The sequence below is a fragment of the Pseudorasbora parva genome, chromosome 25 (genome assembly GCF_024679245.1).
Source record: "Pseudorasbora parva isolate DD20220531a chromosome 25, ASM2467924v1, whole genome shotgun sequence".
In the NCBI taxonomy this organism is placed as follows: domain Eukaryota; kingdom Metazoa; phylum Chordata; class Actinopteri; order Cypriniformes; family Gobionidae; genus Pseudorasbora; species Pseudorasbora parva.
The window spans coordinates 20,282,104-20,301,816 of record NC_090196.1 but is presented as its reverse complement, the minus strand read 5'-3'; the positions used below and the strand labels follow the sequence as shown (position 1 = coordinate 20,301,816).

General features: G+C 36.2%; 1 protein-coding gene across 1 annotated transcript; it reads right to left on the bottom strand.

The window, feature by feature from the left end:
* Positions 1-259: 259 nt before the first annotated feature.
* On the bottom strand, positions 260-18,414 carry kitlga (kit ligand a). Its single transcript, XM_067436548.1, has 10 exons — positions 17,928-18,414; positions 7,881-7,988; positions 7,197-7,253; positions 6,946-7,101; positions 6,360-6,567; positions 5,742-5,777; positions 3,841-3,929; positions 3,632-3,744; positions 3,030-3,086; positions 260-2,891 (listed from the first exon to the last, which is right to left on the bottom strand). The coding sequence occupies exons 1-9, from the start codon at positions 17,940-17,942 to the stop codon at positions 3,056-3,058; spliced, it is 813 nt and encodes a 270-aa protein (XP_067292649.1). The 5' UTR covers positions 17,943-18,414; the 3' UTR covers positions 260-2,891; positions 3,030-3,055.
* Positions 18,415-19,713: the final 1,299 nt, after the last annotated feature.

Below are 19,713 nucleotides of genomic sequence, written 5' to 3'. Positions count from 1 at the left end.
AGGTTAAATGTTCAGGTTAAGAAACTAGTTAACCTGATTTAAGGTTAACTAGTTTGTGGAAAAGATCTGACTCAAAAGAATGATTTCTCTGGTGAACTTTCATGAACCGTGGTGTCAAGGAAGTTAAGTGAATACTTCCTTCTGCAGAAAGAAAGTATGTAGGTTTGGAATAACATTAAGGTGAGAAAATGAGTAAAACATTTTTTGATTTTACGTACAAGTCAAAACCTGAAAAAATAATTAAAGCAGACAGCACAACTGTCATTATGGTGGTTTTATTAGTCATAATGAAAAGTAAGTCCACCCAAGCCTCAGCAATGGTGGATAAATGTACTTTATTCACATCTCATACATATATTTGCATATATTCATATAAAATACAGAATACAGTAGACTGTCACCCAGACAATGACTGGGCCACAATTCCTTGTTTACTTTTGGCACCCTGACTGGCTTCCTGACTAGCTGTGTTCTGCAGTCTTACAGAAATGACGCAGGATCCAATTGTGGCTGTTGGGACGTGCCAAATCTGAAAAACGGTTCCCTTGTACGTCCTTCTGATCTCAGCGTCACAAAACGGAGCAATAGTGTCTTCCGCCAACAGGGCTGTGGTAGAAATTTTATGGGCTGGCTCATATGGTCTATGATTTGTGTTTGTGGGGGTTTTAAGACTGGGGGCAATGCCATATGCTCACTTTTTTCACAGTTTTCACTCATAAAAAAATCATACAACATCTAGGAATGTACACAATTTTGAAGTTGGTGCAGCTTATCTGTCCCTATTACTTATTTACTCCTTATCAGGGCACCGACAAAGACGTCAAAGGAAGCGTCATCCCCCTCTCGACAGACTGAGAACTTCCAGTTCAGTGTTTTCCAGAATCAATTTGAGCATAAAAAATGAATCTTGCATGTTTATTATCCATTCTGTAACATTACCAGCACTGACCTTAACTACAATGAGATGGCTTAAAGCAGTTTACAGGAAATCTGTGATGGAAAAACAGTAAATACTTTCACTGACATGCCCCACGGTGAGCTTCAAAATGACCTATTAACTGCACGAAAACTGTTAGAACACTACAATGAGAGACGTTTCCATCGCTGCCAATGTTAATACGAGTCTCTGTAAACATCCACCTTAACCGGGACAAGATATTATTTACCAAATGTCAACTTCACATTACATGCAGTATCTTAAAAACTTGTCGTGCTCTAACTAAGAAAACAAAGACTGGGCAGACAACAGGTTATTCCCCACAACACAGGATATAGATCATTACAACCAGTTGGAGAAAGCAGAGTACAAAATCAAATCTGATCTCCTCTGAGTTGCGTCTCAAAGTCATTAGCACTTGTCTATATGAGTCGTAGCTATCATAAATCAGTATGTACAGATTAAGCGCAAGACGTCAGATGTCAACATGCATAAATTGATTCGTACTCAGCAGGAGACCATAGCCGGAACTGGATCGTGTTATGCTTTTCTTGGAAAGTCATCTGAAATGTCCTAGAGGATTTTTTTTTTTTAAGACTAGTGCAATATCATTATTACATTATTTTTTTTCCTGTAATAAATATATGGCTGGTTATCCAAAAAGAATCTTTACAGGGAGAGCCATGCTATGAAAAGGCACAAAAATATGAGTAGAAGCATACATGTACATTTTCTATTACGGTTACTTACTGTTAGTGAGATCTTCCGACAGCGTCAAAGGACCATTGAATTTCTGTAATCAAATATGTTTTTTTTTTTTTGGTTGTTTGTGGTGTACCGTTTTGTTTGACGTAACACTACTTGAGTTCGTTCTGACCCATATCTCAAGTCTGACTGACGCATTTTTATTCTAAATCAAAATCTACAAACTATAAAACTCTCATGACCATTGACAAAAGCGGAGTCGTCTTTAAAATTAGCAGCCACCAGAGGTTTTCTTATACTAAATGACTTCAAAAACACTGAAACAGACTTTATAAAAAGCTGTAATGCGGAACTAAGTGCATTAATCGCGGGTGTAATGAAAAGACTTATATTATACTAATATTCGATATAAAGCATTAAAAACTCATTCACATAACGCCATCTATCAGATGAGGAGCTATAATGGTACTTACACGGTTGAAGCTACTATGAACTTTGGGTTTACTGTTGAAATACACAAGCGATTAAGGATTGCGAGATATGTATTAAGGTAGAGATGATCGTGTATTGGTCATCTCAATGGATATTTGATGCCATGCAGGTCATGTCATACTCAGAAAATAAATAAATTAAGTCCACACCACCAGTCTATAGTGATAATAAAAAATAATTCACAAATCAGATGATACAATCTGAGAACAACTTTACTGATTCAAGCACTCAAAAAAACTGAAAAGGCGTCTATCTGGACGCCCAGACCAAAAGAAAGGGAGAGAACAAGGACGAAGAAAGAAAGAAGGAGATGGACCAGTGCAGCTGGAGGTAGTCAATTCTGCGTTTAGCTCCTTTTAGACAGCCATCTGCTCTCAAGCAATAATATGGCTGCCCTCCTTCTGAACTGCGGATCCCATGCGCTCGAAAAAATGTGCTTGGCTATTTGAAATCGGGTGAATCCAATAGTGTGTTGCTTTCGACCTGTTTTTCATCTATTTCCTCCTGCACAGTCTTCTTGCGGTCTCCGAAAGGAGAAGGAAGTGTTAAAGAGCATGAAGAGCAACTCTCAGAAGTTCTCAGAAGGAGCAACCGTATCTACCCCATTGGGTTCAGCAGTGGTTGTTAAGAGAGGGCATCAGTTCTCAAAGAGCAGTTTCAGGCCAGTATGTGTCCTTCACAGCTAGAAGTTCAGTAAGAGAATCTTTCGGCGGTGGTGCTTGTTTATTCCTGTCCATTGTGCCATCTGAAGCAGTGACTGAAATGCAGTCAATGAGAAAAAAAATTATGGCCACGACCTCTGAACTTTAATACATCAGTAACAGCTTGTGTTAAAAGTGGGTTAAGTTAATACTTCATTTATTTTTAGAACTTATAAGATCATTCTTATAATTACCTGCGTTGGTTAAGCTGGGGCTGGATTTACACTTCCATTATAATATTTAATCTGTTTCTGGAAAAGGAAAACAATAAGTTAGTGTGTTGCAATAACTGAATCAGCACACAATTGAGTACAAAATTAGATCCCAAAAATGCTTGGACACTTAATGTAAAAATGTAAATTTTTCCCTTTCAGTCGGTTGGGTTGATGTTAAGTCAACGTCAACGTAAATTCTCCATTCCCTCTTTCAGGGAACGAGGGTTACAACCGAGGTGATTTCAACTATATATATATATATGTGTATATATGTGTGTGTGTGTGTGTGTGTATGTATGTATGTATGTATGTATGTATGTATATATATATATATATATATATATATATATATATATATATATATATATATATATATATATATATATAAAATTAATATTCAAATTATAATTCAAATTGTATTAAAATAAAAAATGGAATATTGCAAAACTCAAATTTGTTAGGTTTCATATTATTTTTATTTATTTATTTGTTTATTTATATTATTTAATGTACTTTATATTCTTATGCAGTGACCAATCTGAAGTATAGCTTAGATATAACTTGACTATTGCAAACATTACTTTTCAGATATCTCCACATCTAATGGGGGTACACTGGTTTCCTCTCCTGAGAAAAGAGCGGGACCTTCCTCTTGACTCCGTTCAGTTTGGGGGGTGTTTCTTCTAGATTTAATCTGCATCATGAAAAGACAAAAAAACAATACCAATCAGGACATAAAGTAAAAATGCTGTTGTCTTGAAGACTCAGAAGGGCACACCACTACACGTACCTTCCACACCAACAAAAACACCACTGCGATGAACGGAATGGCGAGGAGCGACATAAGACTGCTCTCCACAACTTTCGGAAGGAATGCCCCTACAGAGAGATGAGACTGGTTTTGTTAGTTTGCAAAGACACTCTTGTTGTACTGTGACAGAAAGCAAGATAACTTTTGATTCATATGGAAACCCACCATCTGACCTACATACTGTAGTTGGATAGTTTTCTTAAAATAAATGTTAAAGGAATAGCTAAGATAAAATAAAAGCTAAAATGAAAAGTATAAAATAAAATAGAAATTCTGTCATAATTTACGCAACATGTCATTTGTTTTCTCAATAAATAGCTAGATAGTGTTCTTTAAAGCTGCTGTCTGTAAATTTTTCTGTGTTCAAGATTTACAAAAATTATGAGAATGTACAACATGAATCCATTTTCCAAACTGTGTTTTTGTCTTATCCTGAATCATATGGTAAACTTATAATAAGTGTTTATATTGGGACTATTTCAGGAACTGGTAGAAACCGCTGCGGAGGAACACAGTCCCTGCGTGACTCGCCATATACATAAACAGAGAGAAGTAGCTCCGGCTGCAATGTTCTTCCACAAGATGCATGCAGTTCTATTTATTAACTGCTAGAGTACAAAAAGCTACGGACTGCAGCTTTAGAGAAATAGATCATCAAAAGTTTAAAAAAAAAATAAAGGTACACTTTTTTGTTCAGAATTAATTAGCTAACACATTGTCAATCCTTCTTCCAAAACATGTTTTTTCTCTTACCCTGATTCACTATGGTGAGCCTATTATAAATATTTATATTTAAAACCTGACAGAAGGGTTTTCGCAGGAAATAGCGTCCATAATGTACATCACTCGCCTGTGTGCGTCTTGTCATATTCATAAATAGAGAAAAATTGCTCCAGCTGCTTTGACATGTATATGATGTGGGAGTGACAGTTGTCACAACAAGTGAGAAAGGTTAATGTAAAGCTGCTAAATCTTGAACTTCTGGGGAATCACCTGTTTAAAAAAGAGAACGTAGGAGTCTGTTGCCGAAAAGAGAACGCAACATATCTTGTAATAAAACAAGAATCAACATAGGTTTGACTTTTTGGAGATGCCAAAAACTGAGGGATTGGAAATGTTGTAAAAGTGTCCAGGAGTAAGTGTTTATATTACTCAACAGGTGAGTAGTACAGTATTTTATTATCATTATAATATTATAATTCAATATTTATTGAACAGATATATTGTTCTCTAACAGAGTTCATTCACTGCGAAGTATTCGCAGTGAATCTATTGTGAAGGATAATTTCATTATGGGTTGCTGAAGACAGCTTTATATCCTTTCATTCTAAACTGGTTATATCTCTTAAGCCTAGTAGTGAAAGTTTTACGAGCAGTAGAATAATCTCTCTCTCTTTTTTATTTATTAGAAAGAACCATATTCATCTGCACAGTCAGGCAGAGCCGAATCAAAATCAAAACAATGTCCTTTCGCAAAATGCATACAGCTTTGTCTTGTTTTTTAACCACCAGCGGCTAAAAAGTTACATAGTGTACCTTTAAAAAAAACAAAATAATTTCTGTCATCAGTTTCTCATCTCATGTTGTTCCTGGATTCCTCCATAAAACCTAAAAACACTTAAAAAATACAAAACAAAAATCGAGAGATTATATTTTTGGAGCTTTATTTCCTTTATTTATTGGAGCTTTATGGCCTTATTTCCTGTTCAATTGTATTATATGGAAAACAGACGCATGTCGTCTTGTGTTCCAGAGAAGAAAATCATGTAGGTTTAGAACAACATGAGGATGAGTAAATGTTGTTTTTTCTCATTTCTGAATCAACTCTCCCTTGGAAGCGTACAATAGTGAGGATTGAAGACATTTATGTGATATCTCACCTTTTTCGGGGTCATCAGGCAAACCGTTATGTTTCTCTAGAGAAAGCCAGAAAAAGAGAAGCATTAAAAGTCTCAGATAGAAACCGTTCATTGTTAGATGCTTAAAAAGTCGGACACAATCTCCTTTTCTCTCCGCCCCATGAAAGATCTGATCTGTCCGCTTTTAGAAAGAAAGAGCTTGCGCTTGGGAAGATCTGAAGATTGCTCTGTAATCAACATGGTGACAATTGGACTTCGATTCTGAACTCCCTTTCATGCTGTTCACTAGGGAGCATCTCAACTCAGCTGAGACTCTGTTATAATAGGGCTGACAAAAACATGTTGCCTCTCTTGTTTTGTCCGGCGGCTCCGTTTGAAAAGGCGTGGAACACACACACACATACACCCACGCACACACACAACGTGCGCAAAATTGCAACCAAAGCTGCCACAAGAGATATGATTTAAAAGCGGGTGTTAACATCTAAAACCTCAGTTGCAAATGGGCGGTCTTCCACAAATGACATTCTGCGGTTTCTCAATAGCTTCATTAAAAAATGACACAGACAACACTCTGCAACATATGGACCATGCCTTCGTAGAAAAAACATTAAGACTGGGTTATGACATGCGTCTCACCATTTGTACTATGTTGCGCTGACGTTGTCCACGCCGTTGTGGTTGTTACTGTTGTTTTTGTGGATGTGGGACATGGCGGGGGCTCGCAATCCTCGGCCTCTCTCGACGAATTGGCAGTGTTGAAAAAGTCCTCCACAAATTCAAAATACTTCGCCGTAAACCACATCTCCTCTACATAATGACACTCGAATTCTAGCATTGAATCCTCCTAAAGGTAGAGAAAAAAATTAGTTGATAGAATGTTTTCTTCAAAATAAGAAAAAAAAAACTTTTTTATTTAAAAATAAATATACAACATTTAAAATGCATTTTTGATTGCACTTTATTTTACAGTATGTGTGCACTTACATGTACTTGCATAAGAAAGAACTGTGTAATACAAGGTAACTACATGGATTAAGATTAGGTTTCGGGGTAGGCTCAAAGTTAGTACCTTGTTATTACCCAATTACTATAATAAACTGAACTGTAAAATAAAAGTGCTACCAAATATATTATAGAAGCTAGTGCTGAAAAGAATAAAACATACAAGACTGCTGAAATAAACATGCATATTTATAGTTATCACTTGGTTAAGGTAACTTACCAAGCCATGTCCGATGTGATACCGCATCTCTTGCAGTATTTGGACAAAAGTGCCTATATGATCTTTATTGGAGGATATGTTTCCAAACTTCTGTGCCAGGCCTTTTAAGCTCACCTCCAAGTGAAATACATTTAGCTTCACCCAGCACATACCACTCTTAAGAAAAGCAAAAGACATTACTTTGTTAACACCATGCTTGCTTTTATTGCTCTGAATGATTCGACGAAGACTGAATAATCGCAACGACTCACCACTTCTTTAGGTATATAACGTACTGTAATCTTGTAGTCTTTTGGAATATTCTGTTTCTAATGGGAGAGAAAGAAATCATAAAAAGCCAGTTCCAAGTGCCAAAGACTACACTGCACATGGTCATTTGATCATCAATAAAGATGCAAAACTGAAAATTTACTATTAAGTAACCACAATGTAAACATGGAATTACTGTAATTTGCTTTATAACCTTGGCTTTGGTATAGCTATGAAAACCACAAACATATGTTACATATTTACTTCAAAAGATTTACATTTTAATCACAGGTTATCAACCTTTCAGCAAATGGCAAGCACAGTGATTTGGCATCAAAATTCATAAATATTTTGCTAAAGGAAAGTGAATACCATTAAACAAAGCACGTTCAAACAAAGCGTTAAACGCAATAAGGCTTTCAGCAGGCCAATGATTTTTGAGGATTCTAAAGAGGCTGTCTGCAGAAAAGCATTTTGTTTTATATATACGACTCTATTATCATACTTTGAACCATATGTCTGTGGCTTTCATTCCAATACACATGAAATAAATTTCAGCTCTTTTCCCTTGAGCGTCAATAAATCACCCTTTGCTGTTGTCTTTCAAAAAAAATATGCTCAGAAAAAAAAAAAAAAAAAAAAAAAAAACCACAGCACTGGAGAGATAAGAATGTCCAAGCTCTTACCAACAAAGATATTTTCTTGATGTCATCTGTAATGGGATTTCCTATTTCACTGGAATAGGCAGCAACTGTCATGTACAGCAATAAATGGACACAGGTGCATATCCAAATCTGAAAAACAAGAATTAAAAGATCAGTCTGAGACTAATTGATCATATCTGGAATTTTTTAATAATACAGATCTGTTTCCTAATTAATAATCTCTTTGTTAGGGGAGTGTTAGGCAAAACGGAAAATGTTTTCACTGCTATTTTAAGAATAACCGGGTCAGGTTTAATAGAATAAATGAACGTTTTTGTCTAGCAAACTCTCCTTTCCTTCCGCTGCTATAAAGCTCGTTGTCCCATGGTGGCTTAGAGCTTAAAGCTTTTGCTCCACTCTTTCCAGACCTGCGCTTTCCAAATTTGAGCTTGTTGCATAACAAGAGGCAGATTTGCTCTTAACCCTGATTACAAGGGTGATCCCAGACAAACAATGCATGAACCTTGTCGGGAGAAACGGGCCAGTAAAGGAAAGAGCTTCAGCTATGCTCTGAGAGAGAGAGAGAGAGAGAGAGAGAGAGAGAGAGAGAGAGAGAGAGAGAGAGAGAGAGAGAGAGAGAGAGAGAGGAGCACAGGTGAAGGGTAGAGGACAGGCTGTGATGCTCCGAGTATGTAATTGCACAATTACAAAAATTGGAAACTCTGCAATGACATATTTTTGAAAATCAGGTTGGTTTTGGAATCACGTGACCTGATAGAGTATGTGTTTCTCAGGAGGCATGTACATTTAAAAACAGTTCAAATACAGCTAGAGCACAAAGCACGGGTCTCACAAAGCGAATGAATCAAAATTGAAAACATTAAAACATGAATAAAAACTGACCATATTTACTTCCTTAAGCATATTTCTTGTCTTATTGCGAATGATTCATGCTATATATCGGAATATTTTCAACTGAAACAACTTTCCTTTTCTACTAACATAACTGAGCTCTGCAGGATATTGGATAACCATAACCAATTTAACCAAACTAGCATTCTAGCTGCAAGCTAATGTTTTAGTGAACTGATTTTTAATAGTTTTTTTTTTTTTTTTTTTTTTTTAAAGAAATTGTTCAATTTAGCCATTGTATCAGCAAACTATAATTCCATTTAGCTGTTGTTTCAGAAAACTAGCATTCTAGCTATTGGTTTAGCAAACTAACATTCTATTTGTCTTTATTTTTAGTAAACAAACTAGCATTATATTTAGCTTTCGGCTAAGCAAACTAACATTGTTTCTTTAGACATTGTTTTAGCAAACGTACTTTTTGTCTTTTTTAGCAAACTAGAATTCAAGTTAGCCATTGATTTAGCAAAATTACATTCTTTACATTATTTAGCTTTTGTTTGAGCAAAATAATATTATATGTGTCTTTTTTTAACAATCTAGCATTCTAATGTCTTTTTTTAGTAAACTAGCTTTCCATTTAAACATTGTTTTAACAAACTAGCATCCTATTTAGCTGTTGTTTTAGCAAGCTAACATTGTGTCTTTTTTAAGCAAACTAGCATTCTATCTGCATTTTCTAGAGCAAAAAAAAAATGATATTCTATTTAGTAGTTGTTTATTAAACTAACAATCTATTTGCCCATTATTTTAGCAAACTAGCAGTGCATTTAGCCATTGTTTTAGCAAACTAAAATTTCATTGTCAAAAAAAAGCATTCTATTTTTTTTTTATTTTTTTTTTTAGCAAACTAACATTCTATTTAACCATTGTTTTGGGATTTCTCATTGTTTCGCTATTAAATTTTATTACGTTATGGTTCGTAATGCGCACTTTTCATTGTTTAAACAAAAAAACAAAAAAAACAAAAAAACATTTTTACTTTTTCTCATTGGATATCCATATTTATTTGGAAATGTAACAGATTCTTTATGCTAACACCATGGCAGGGAATTCAAGAAAACAGTGAAACGCAGTCCAATACAAAGAGCCAATACATTTAGTCTAAATATAGTTTCAGACAATTGGTGCTTTCATGGGGATTTTATAGAATTTAAATATAAAAAGAACTGAATTTACAGACAGTATAAAAACAGCACGCAAATTAAAGCACCACCACTAAACTAAGTATTAATATAAGAAATTGAATCTTAGAAATATAAAAAAATCTAGATAAACTAGTCTACCTCACTAACACTAGATAACAAGTCTAAACTATCAGGAAACTATCTCCTATTACATGCTACCAGTTTTTTCTAACAAACCAGCTGTTAACATGAAAAATGTTTTTATCAGGTCAAAGTCACATTCATTTGTCATACATTATTACAGTTAAGCAGGCCATAGGCTTTTAAAGCAAACATACAAATGTATAAGATGAAACTGTTGCAATAACAGTAAGTCCCAATCTCCCTTCCAACCAACTCTTCCTGGTTAAATGGGGCATGTTTATTTGCATCAAACTATAATAAGTCTGGCCATATGTAAATGCTTAGGTCTGGCTTTGAATAAATGGACTTCAATATCTAATTCAAAGTAAACAAAGCTAGTACACATGACAGCATCTGGATTTTAGTAAGCACTCGAACAAGCAGTTTATCTGTAGCAAGTCTTTCAGACAGCATCAGAGACTGTAAAGAGCTCTTGGGTTGTGAACCAGATGAGGATTTGTTGAAATTGTGTGACTGAAGCAACACATGGAAGCCCAGATGTTTTATTGGTTATATCAATCAATTTTTTGACTTCCTCTAAGACTTTAAAGTGCCTTTTAAGCAAGAACTACGATTTCAGTGGGTACATTGGACACGACAACAAATGATTGTCTTTCTATTATTTAAATGTGAACTATTTAAACTCACCAGTGCTCAAATTCAAAGCTGACTGTCATAAAGCAATATAGTGTAAGCAAAGTGAACTGCTGACAGGATCAACTGAACAACACGTTGCTCCCAAAACATTGGCACAAGCAGACTACTAAGGCAGCATTTAAGGCACCATAGCGTGTGAAAGTGAAAGCATTTCCAAAATGCTGTCTCCTACAATACCTTTCTTAATGGTGAAGGCAATCCCAGAAATGCACTGCTATGAGCTTGGGTAAAAATGAATCCAAGAAATCTGTTTTAAATGAGCACTAGGTAACTTTTGCTCTTGGGGTTCCCCTACAGTTGGGAAAAAATATCGTCCTCTACTACTGTCGTAAAATCTGTCATCCTACATCAGGGGATGCGCGCGTGCATTTGTTGACATGACAACCATGATAGCCCTGAATAACCTGCGGACCCCGTATGTCTATTTAATGGTCGCAGGTGCGGGCGGGTTGTAAAAATATATACAGTGGTGCGGGGCGGGCCAAATAATTTCATAAAAGCGGGACCCGCGGGTTGGAAAAAAAGCAGACCTGCGCATCACTAACAGTTACCCTGAACACTGTTCACATGCGGGTGTTCTGCTTGCGTCGCGTGTGAAATGTCTTCATCCCAGGTACAGTGGCATATGTTTCAGCATGTCATATAAATATAATTTCATGTTTTTTTTTTTTCAAACGCCAAATGATTGCAATACTCACGTTTACAAGCCAGCATCATTATATTTTATTGGTTACCGTTTTACAGAATCTATGATACTTCAATTCAATGTTTGAGTGGTAGGTAATAATAACCATAGCAAGCATGACAGCCAAGTCAGCATCGTTCGGGCACGTCTCCTTCAGCTCTTCAGCCTTAAATCCGATCACTTTTTTGTTTCCTCATATTGCTTTTCTGCAACAAAACCTTTGCTTTCTTATTTTTCTGTGCTGCCTTGGACATGACTATAACATCCGACAAACAAACGATAGGGCTCGCACGTCCGAATTTAAGGAAGTGGGGGTGGTGGTGGAAGTGACGTATATGCCGTAACGCAGTCGAATTTTGTAGTTCTTTTTGTTCTCAGGTTACTACCCGAAACCCGAAGTTTAAAAGTACGATTAAAAACGATACAGACCCCGTCAGGCTATGGCAGACGTGTTATTCAACCTATTGTAAGTCGATGTATCATCACAAGAGTCTTTTGAAAATATATTATGAAGGTTGAAAAGTTACCTAGTGCTGATTTCAAATTAAAAATAGCTCAGTGTATATAGAAAGAAATTATTTATCTAAAACAGGGTTATTCGGCCCTATAAACAGTTTCTAAAAAACAAAATAAAAAGTCAAAATGTGACTATATACTAGCCTAGAAATCTAGACGCACCCTAGCGGCAGCAAATCTAATCTGCCCGCGAGTGTCGTCTAGCAACTCTCAATACCCTTCTGAGCTGTAAACGCCAAACTCTTGTCGGGCCAATCACATCGTGTATAAAGTCGGTGGGCGGGGCTATAATGACGACGTCCGAGTTGCGTTTGCGTGCTTCTAGTAAACACAGAAACTGGCGAACGCGGTCTCTCGAATCAGCTTTGACCGCGATTTTGGAAGACTTGGAGTTAAGCTTTTCTCTGAGAAAAGAACAAAGAACGGCACTGAAGTCATTCCTAAAAAGGGAAGATGTGTTCGGGGTTTTTCCAACCGGATACGGCGAATGTTTAATCTATCAATGAGCTCCGTTTCACCTTCGTTGCTCTGGTTGGTTGTAGCGCTATCCTATCGCGTGCAGAGGGAGTTTGAAAGACAGCCGTTTATCCCGCCCCTCGGATTGAGCCCTGTCTATGGGGAGTTTCCAGACCAAACATCTTGATGTGGGTCTGGCTTGTCAGACTAACTATATACTGCATCACAGTTGCAAATTAGTTTCTCATAATTGTAACTGGATATCACAAAATATGACTTTTTCCTTCAATGACTTCATGTCCAGCAAGCAAAATGACTTTATATCTCACAATTGTGACTCTTTTAATCACATCTAAATAAAAATTTGTGTTAAGATAATGTGTGTGTACTGTGTATAATTAATAATGATTAATCAATTTGAAAGCACTAATCGAAATTGCAACTTTTTTCTTCATAATTGCAACATTACGCAGCATCATACGCAATTGCAAATGTTTTCCTCATAATAGATGCTTAATATCCTGCATTGTGACTTTATATCTCGCAAGTACACATTTCTTTGAAACTCTTCTAAATTTTGTCTAAAAAAGTCAGTACAGACCGCTGAATTATAAATACAAAGAAATCTTGAAAGTATTAGCTTGCCACAACAGAGCAAATGAAAGCGGTCACTTTCAATTAGCTGGACAAAGGAGACGTAAAGCAGAACAATATCTCATTATGACTGACCATGAGCTGATCTAAACACCGGCAAAGAGACAAAAAAATGAAAGCGGCAACTCAACCCCTTCTTTTTGAACATCATGTTTTGAGTAACTCTGTCGGCTAGAGAATAAGGCAATTATCCGAGCCACGCTGACCAGACACTTTGATCGCAAGGGTTTATTAACTTTGAAAGCTTACCAGACATACAAGCTTATTCTGAACAATATCATACATAATCTTATTAATTAGAACAGAGCCCAGTATAGCACATGGTGAAAAGAGAACAAAAAATCTAGTCACCATCTATCTTCCTTCTTAACTTCCTTTTAAAGTCATTACTTTGATATCTCATGGTGTACCTCAGTCTAACAAATACAGGCAGAATCCCAATGACTGATATTAGCTAGTCACATATTAGTTATAACATATGCTACTAATACTTAATGCTACAAGGAAAAAGATTCTGTGAGAAAAATAATACAATCCCTTAATTTTGATTTTAAAAAATGAGTGCGAGTATGGAAGACAGCTTTGTGAAGTCATGTGATCTGCTTACACAGGTCAGAATAGCAAGAAGACAAACATCAGTGGCCGGAAAACTAGCATAATCGTTTCAGCCTCTGTTGAATAGTCAGCGACCAGTATCCACTCAAAAACGACTTAAATCAAATTTGCTTCAGCAAATTGCACTCAAGACTCCCTGTGTCCATTCAGGTGCACTTTACAAACCTCTGGCTAACCGAATAAACACTAGCTAGAGATGCTATCACATGTCCCAAAGAATATATATGATTTCTTATGTTGCCAAGACAGAAGAATGCAAATTCTTCCTCACCATTCATGACTCTACACTTCTGTGCTTCGTAATGACTATTTTTCAGATGGGATTAGTCACTAAAGTCAAAGTCATTGGGTGCTGCTAAACATCTTAAACCACATGAAACAATATGAAAAGACATAGCGGATTAATACCAGCTGATGCAACATCAATTACACCGCAATGTCCCCTTATGAGTTTTTAAATAGAGGGCAACAGGCCACAGGAGTCCAATGAAATGTGATCTGGCTATTTGATAGCTAATTTAAAGGGACTCTATGACTGGGTGGGAGCAAAAATAACAATAGCCTGGGAAACAGCCGGTCCTGGAGGGAAGCCTTGTTCGGTAACTAACCAAGAAAAGTAGTTATGCTAATGGAACCCACCCAAAGCTTTGAGGAGAACACAGAGAAAATCCGTTTTGAGAGAAAAGAACTGCAACGATATTATCGCGAAATGACTCATTTCCAATCGTTAATTGAGCCAGGCACTGAAAAGCAACGTGGGGCAAACCAATTTCTGCTGGAAAACAACAGGCGAATGGAACACATAATACAAAAATAATAAAACTAAAAAAACTAATGAGGATCATATTATATGTAAGGAGTTTAATTTCATTGACATATTCGGTTTACAAAGTGCGCCAATGAAAGCAAGAGATTTATTTGCCGCTCCAGTGATTTCATTTCTATCATTGGGTTCAATTCACTTAAAAGAGTCCATTATACAATTAAGCTCTTTCCAAACACGGATGAAGTTTCACCCTTTATTGTAAATGGCCATCCACTATTGAAAACCTTTTTATTTGGATAAGGCTTAGCTTGTGTCAAAGCCAGGTAAGTGTAAGGAATAAAGGAAACAAAATAAATAGGTGAACAGGCTTGCAATGATGCTGGTGATAATGCACCATTAAATTATGGTTCAACCCACAACACAAATGGTAATTTATGGTACTTTATCTCCAGAAAGACTAGGCTAGACATATTTTACACCACATGTTTATCCATTAACTTATATCTTTTTTCTAAACACTAACTCAGCTCATTGTGTGTTTGGGTGGACTAGTGGACTTCTGCTTCTTAATGTAGTGTACATTAAGAAGCAGAAGTCCACTAGTCCACTATAAAAATCTTCACTTCATCAACCCGTTTTACAGCATAAGTTGGATCATCAGATATGACAAAATCAAAATTACAAATCCCAAACTTTCTCAAACGTAGACACAACAACATACTATCGCTCATCCACAGCACAAACAGGAAAGAAAAAATAATTAAGTGGATCACAAAAACATTTCTTAATCCATAAAATCTAAGATCCTTCCACCATACACGCCAGAATTGCCCATCAAAAATAACTCTTTATTAAAAATTTGCTTTTGTCATAGTGCTATTGCTGCAGTTAAAAAAAAAACAAGCAAGATATGAATACATTACAGTGATTTTACCATTGTTAGGAAGGAAAAAACCTCTTGCTTTAGTAGACTACAACAATGACTACCCACTTTATAAGCGACTTATTCAGATATTTCACTTAAAATAATTCAAAAAAAGAGTTATGTACAAAATTTTATTTGAAGTAACAAAGTACATGATGGCAAATGACAGCAGTACATGACAGCCAATTTATGATGGACAACACATCCCATAAAGCACCGCAAATAATGCAGTCCATCTTTGTGTTTTTTAATATATTTTCTTTTCAGATCACATTTTTTGCAGTAAGGCTGCAAAATCTCATATTAACTAAAAGTCGATAGTTACCTAATGAAGACTTTTGGACAGTAAAAATACTTTTTTTCTTCTTTTTTTAAATAAAGTTGACAAAATTACTGACTTATACACATAGCATATATGCCATTGCTTAAAAATCTCATAGTTTGTGCTAGCTGTGTCATGAAACATGTTACACCAGCAATACTGTAGCTCATTTCATTTGCTATGACTTCACAGCTGAGGTGCTAATTTACAATTTCCCGAGTCTAATTTCAGAGGTTAAACATACAAATCACATTTACAGTTAACACAATCCATTCACAAGAATGTCAACTACCTGCACATTTCACCAATGTTCTGCAATGGAGTTTTCCAGGAAGAAGCAATGGTGTAGTATATGCGCTTCATGTGTGAAGAACATACCAGACAGAAATCTGGTATGAGTTACTCATGAAAAGGAAATACAAGGATGCAAAAGTCCAGTTTTTTTTTACCTAGTTCAAGATTGCTAGATTTTGATGCATAAAGTACTTCCTCATAGTCATGTTGCAAACTGTCACTTATTTTGCCTTTGGGCTTGGCATACAGTTGAAGGTGTTTGCTTTACTGCTAGATGTTTCGCATAATTGTACATTAGTTTTGGCAAAGGGGACGATGTATGTCACGGAAATTAGTTCAATGCTCATTCACATACTTGTTTTGTTTTTTTTAACTGTAGCAAGAACACCCTTTTGCACGTCTGATCAAAAATCCAAACTGTCACGTGTACAGTATGAGAGAGCTTCTCTGCACTTATGTTTGCAAATGATTAGCTTTATTTCCTGTAAGGTTAATGGCAACAATAAATTACATTCAAATATAGTGGCACACTCTTGTGCCAAAAAAACTTTTTTTTTTTTGCAGCAATGCCAAAGAAGAACAGTCTGTTTCCTCAAAAAACCTTTAAGTAAACAGTTCTCGAAATAACCATTTGTCAAAGAATATGTTATTATCTAAACCCTTTTCCACTAAAGAACATTTAAATGTCCTTAAAGGATGTTAAAGGTTATTCTACAAATAAAGAACCTAGGTTTTTATGAGTGCAGGGGAAAACTGCTGAATTTGAACTTAAATAATGATGTCTATTTTACTCAAAAACAAAGTGTTTTAGTAGTCCAGCAGTCAGTGTGAACGCTACATTTGGAGGTGTCACGCGGTGTCATGCACCACATGCTAATTTATCATCCTAAAACTGCCTTACTCCCAGCAAGAGGTAATGCAAATTCAAAACAGGGCAAAGAAGGTGCAAGGTGAATGACATCTGTCTGCTCTTCATTCATCACTATAGACTAAGTCTTCTTGAAGTGAGAGTAAAAAGATCCTTAAAACATGGCGAAGTTGGTCAGGTGAATGCTTACAATTTACAGTAAATAAAAGGCGAGCGCAAAACCTCATTTAAAGGAACGGAGGGGATATTGACGCGGGTAGAGATGCATGTCGAGTAAATATCCCCCACAGTCAATAAGAAACATTTCCACCGGATTATTTCCCCTTCTGCAACATGTCCAAGACAGCGAGTAATGTATCAGGAAAATCCAGTTTTCACAAAATATGTATAGGCTATACGTACAAAGGTCGTGTCGTTTTATCGTAGTAAATTTATATCTATCATGGATCATCTTTTAATGGTCATATTCTTCACATAGGCCTACCATCAAGATGACAACAGACTGTCGAAGGCAATATATTTTGTTAGCTACCGAACGTCAATTAAAAGCTGATTTTTTCGAACGTTTGATCAGACATAATTGTGCGTGTTTCAAAACATTGTAAAACTGTTTATCCCACTGAAAAGGAAAATGTGAGCTTAGTTCACTAACCCTTTAATTTCACTTTCGACCTCAATGTCAAACTCCGAAGATTCATATCGAGCAGTAGGCTAATGACTATAGATATAGTGACAAGCTATGGAAACAAGGATGATGCTAGAATGACACCCGCCTCTGCAATATCAAGACATGTTTGTGGTATTTAACGTCAAGTTAATTTGAAATAAACAATGATGTAGTTTATATAGCTGCACACCCCCACCTACTAATTAAGTGCGCGGAATTGCGCGTGTCCATGCGCATTTAGCGTCTTAAAATTCGATTCAAGTCTGACAAGACAGTTGCTTTAATCTATTGCAACATAAAACATGCTATTGTGTTCATTTACATTTGCTCCAGTTATTGTCTGCAGACAGTGCAGTTTTTGAAGCGCAACGCTGCGAAAAACAAAAGCACATCACATGTGATTCACGCTAAATTAATCGCGTTAAAGCAAAAGCCGTCCACTTACGTTTGACTTCTTCATATGGAACGAGAGGAGTAACTCCAATGTCAGCGAAACCCTATTTTATCTTACTTCGGCGGGCAGGGAAAGGGTTCTCTTCATCCCAAAGGTACATATCCAAAATCATCATAAAGTAGAATCCAAGTCGGGAGGGAAAGAAAGTCACCTAAATCTGCGTAATGATGGTAAGTATCCAGGTAGACGCTTCATACCGCACGATGGAGAACGGAAGGCTTGTGGAAAGAATCAAGAGTTTTTTCCCAAGAGCAAAGCCTTTTTATCGTGTGACTTCAGCGCACTCCCGCCCACCCCAGTTTCTCTCGGTCGTCTACTGCCCGGGTCTCACTCAATCGATTTCACAATCACCATCCAAACGTCCAACTGAGATTTAGTTTAATGGATATGTTTTCCTGCTAATTTTCGCAGGATGGAGACGCTTGTTAATGGCTCGTCGTGTCTGCAAATAGTTTGTAAGCTGTTCTGAGTGGCAAGTCTCTGGCGCTGGAGTGGTTTCGCCCTGAGGCGTAATAGAAAATTGTTGGCGTCTTTCTGGAAAACGTTCCACAACACGCTCGTGTGTTTACTTCATCCTTTCATGTGCTTAGGCGACAAAGAGCAAAACAACAATTGGTTAAAATTGGACTTTGTTCTTATAAAAACAAGGAATGCAGCGCAGCTGACCATTCAAAGTTTCAAAGAAAAAATTGTGTAAACTAGCAAATATTTTTGGGTTACATACTACACATACTTGAGATTGATCAAATATGCAAATCTCATGTGCTCTAATCACACGTGTTTCACGCTTCTGTGTTATATGCCCGAATGTGACAGACTTGTCGTGTGTTAACATTGAGGTAAACAGTGACATCTACAGTAGGCTAAAACTAGCTAATCGGGTGGTAAACTGATTTAAAAAATACAAAAATTGAAATTAGCCTTTTAGACAATGTGAAATACTTGGAGGTGAAACCATTAGGCTATAGGACACTATATAATAAAATAGAAACTAAATTATGAAGAAAAATATATTTTGCCCCAAACATGAAAGCTTCAATATTCATAAATGTATTGAAACAAATTGCAGGGTTGTACTATTTCCTGTAATTAAAGGTAAAACGTACTATATAGCCTATTAGTTGTATTCTGGAATAAATAAATAAATATAATTATTATAATATAATATACTTCATTACAAATGTAATTCTAGCTGCAATGTAGCAAATATAAAAAATAAAAACAACTTGTCATTTTTCTTATGTGCATCTCATTTGAGACTTTTGAAATATATAGTAGCATGACAAAAAATGTTGCAATTTCCTAAATATGTTCTATGGGGGTGGGGGGTGGTTAAGACCCCATCTTACCCCGCCCTTGATATCAAACAATGATTCCACACTGAATGTTTCATTTGAATTGTTTTCTTTTCCAAGTTTCAATGTGGATTGCAAGTACCACCTTCAATGCATAATTCATAAATGATTTGTTGAGAAAGTGTCCCTTACAGAACTTACATACACCTCTGACATTTGGAAATATTATTATGTCTAAACCTGTTTCATGGATGTGCCAGTGGAAGGACCATCACTTGTAAAGGTAACAATGCTAAATTTTATATCACTGTATTTTTAAATAGGGACATATTCGTTATTGGGGAAAAAAAGGCTTCTATGAATAAATGCTTCTATTTGTTATTGGGAAAAAAAATGTTTCTATCTATTTAGTAAGTGCAGAAATCCCCCCAATATCACATTTGAATTATCATCACAACTTTTTCAGTCTGCAGAAGAGCACA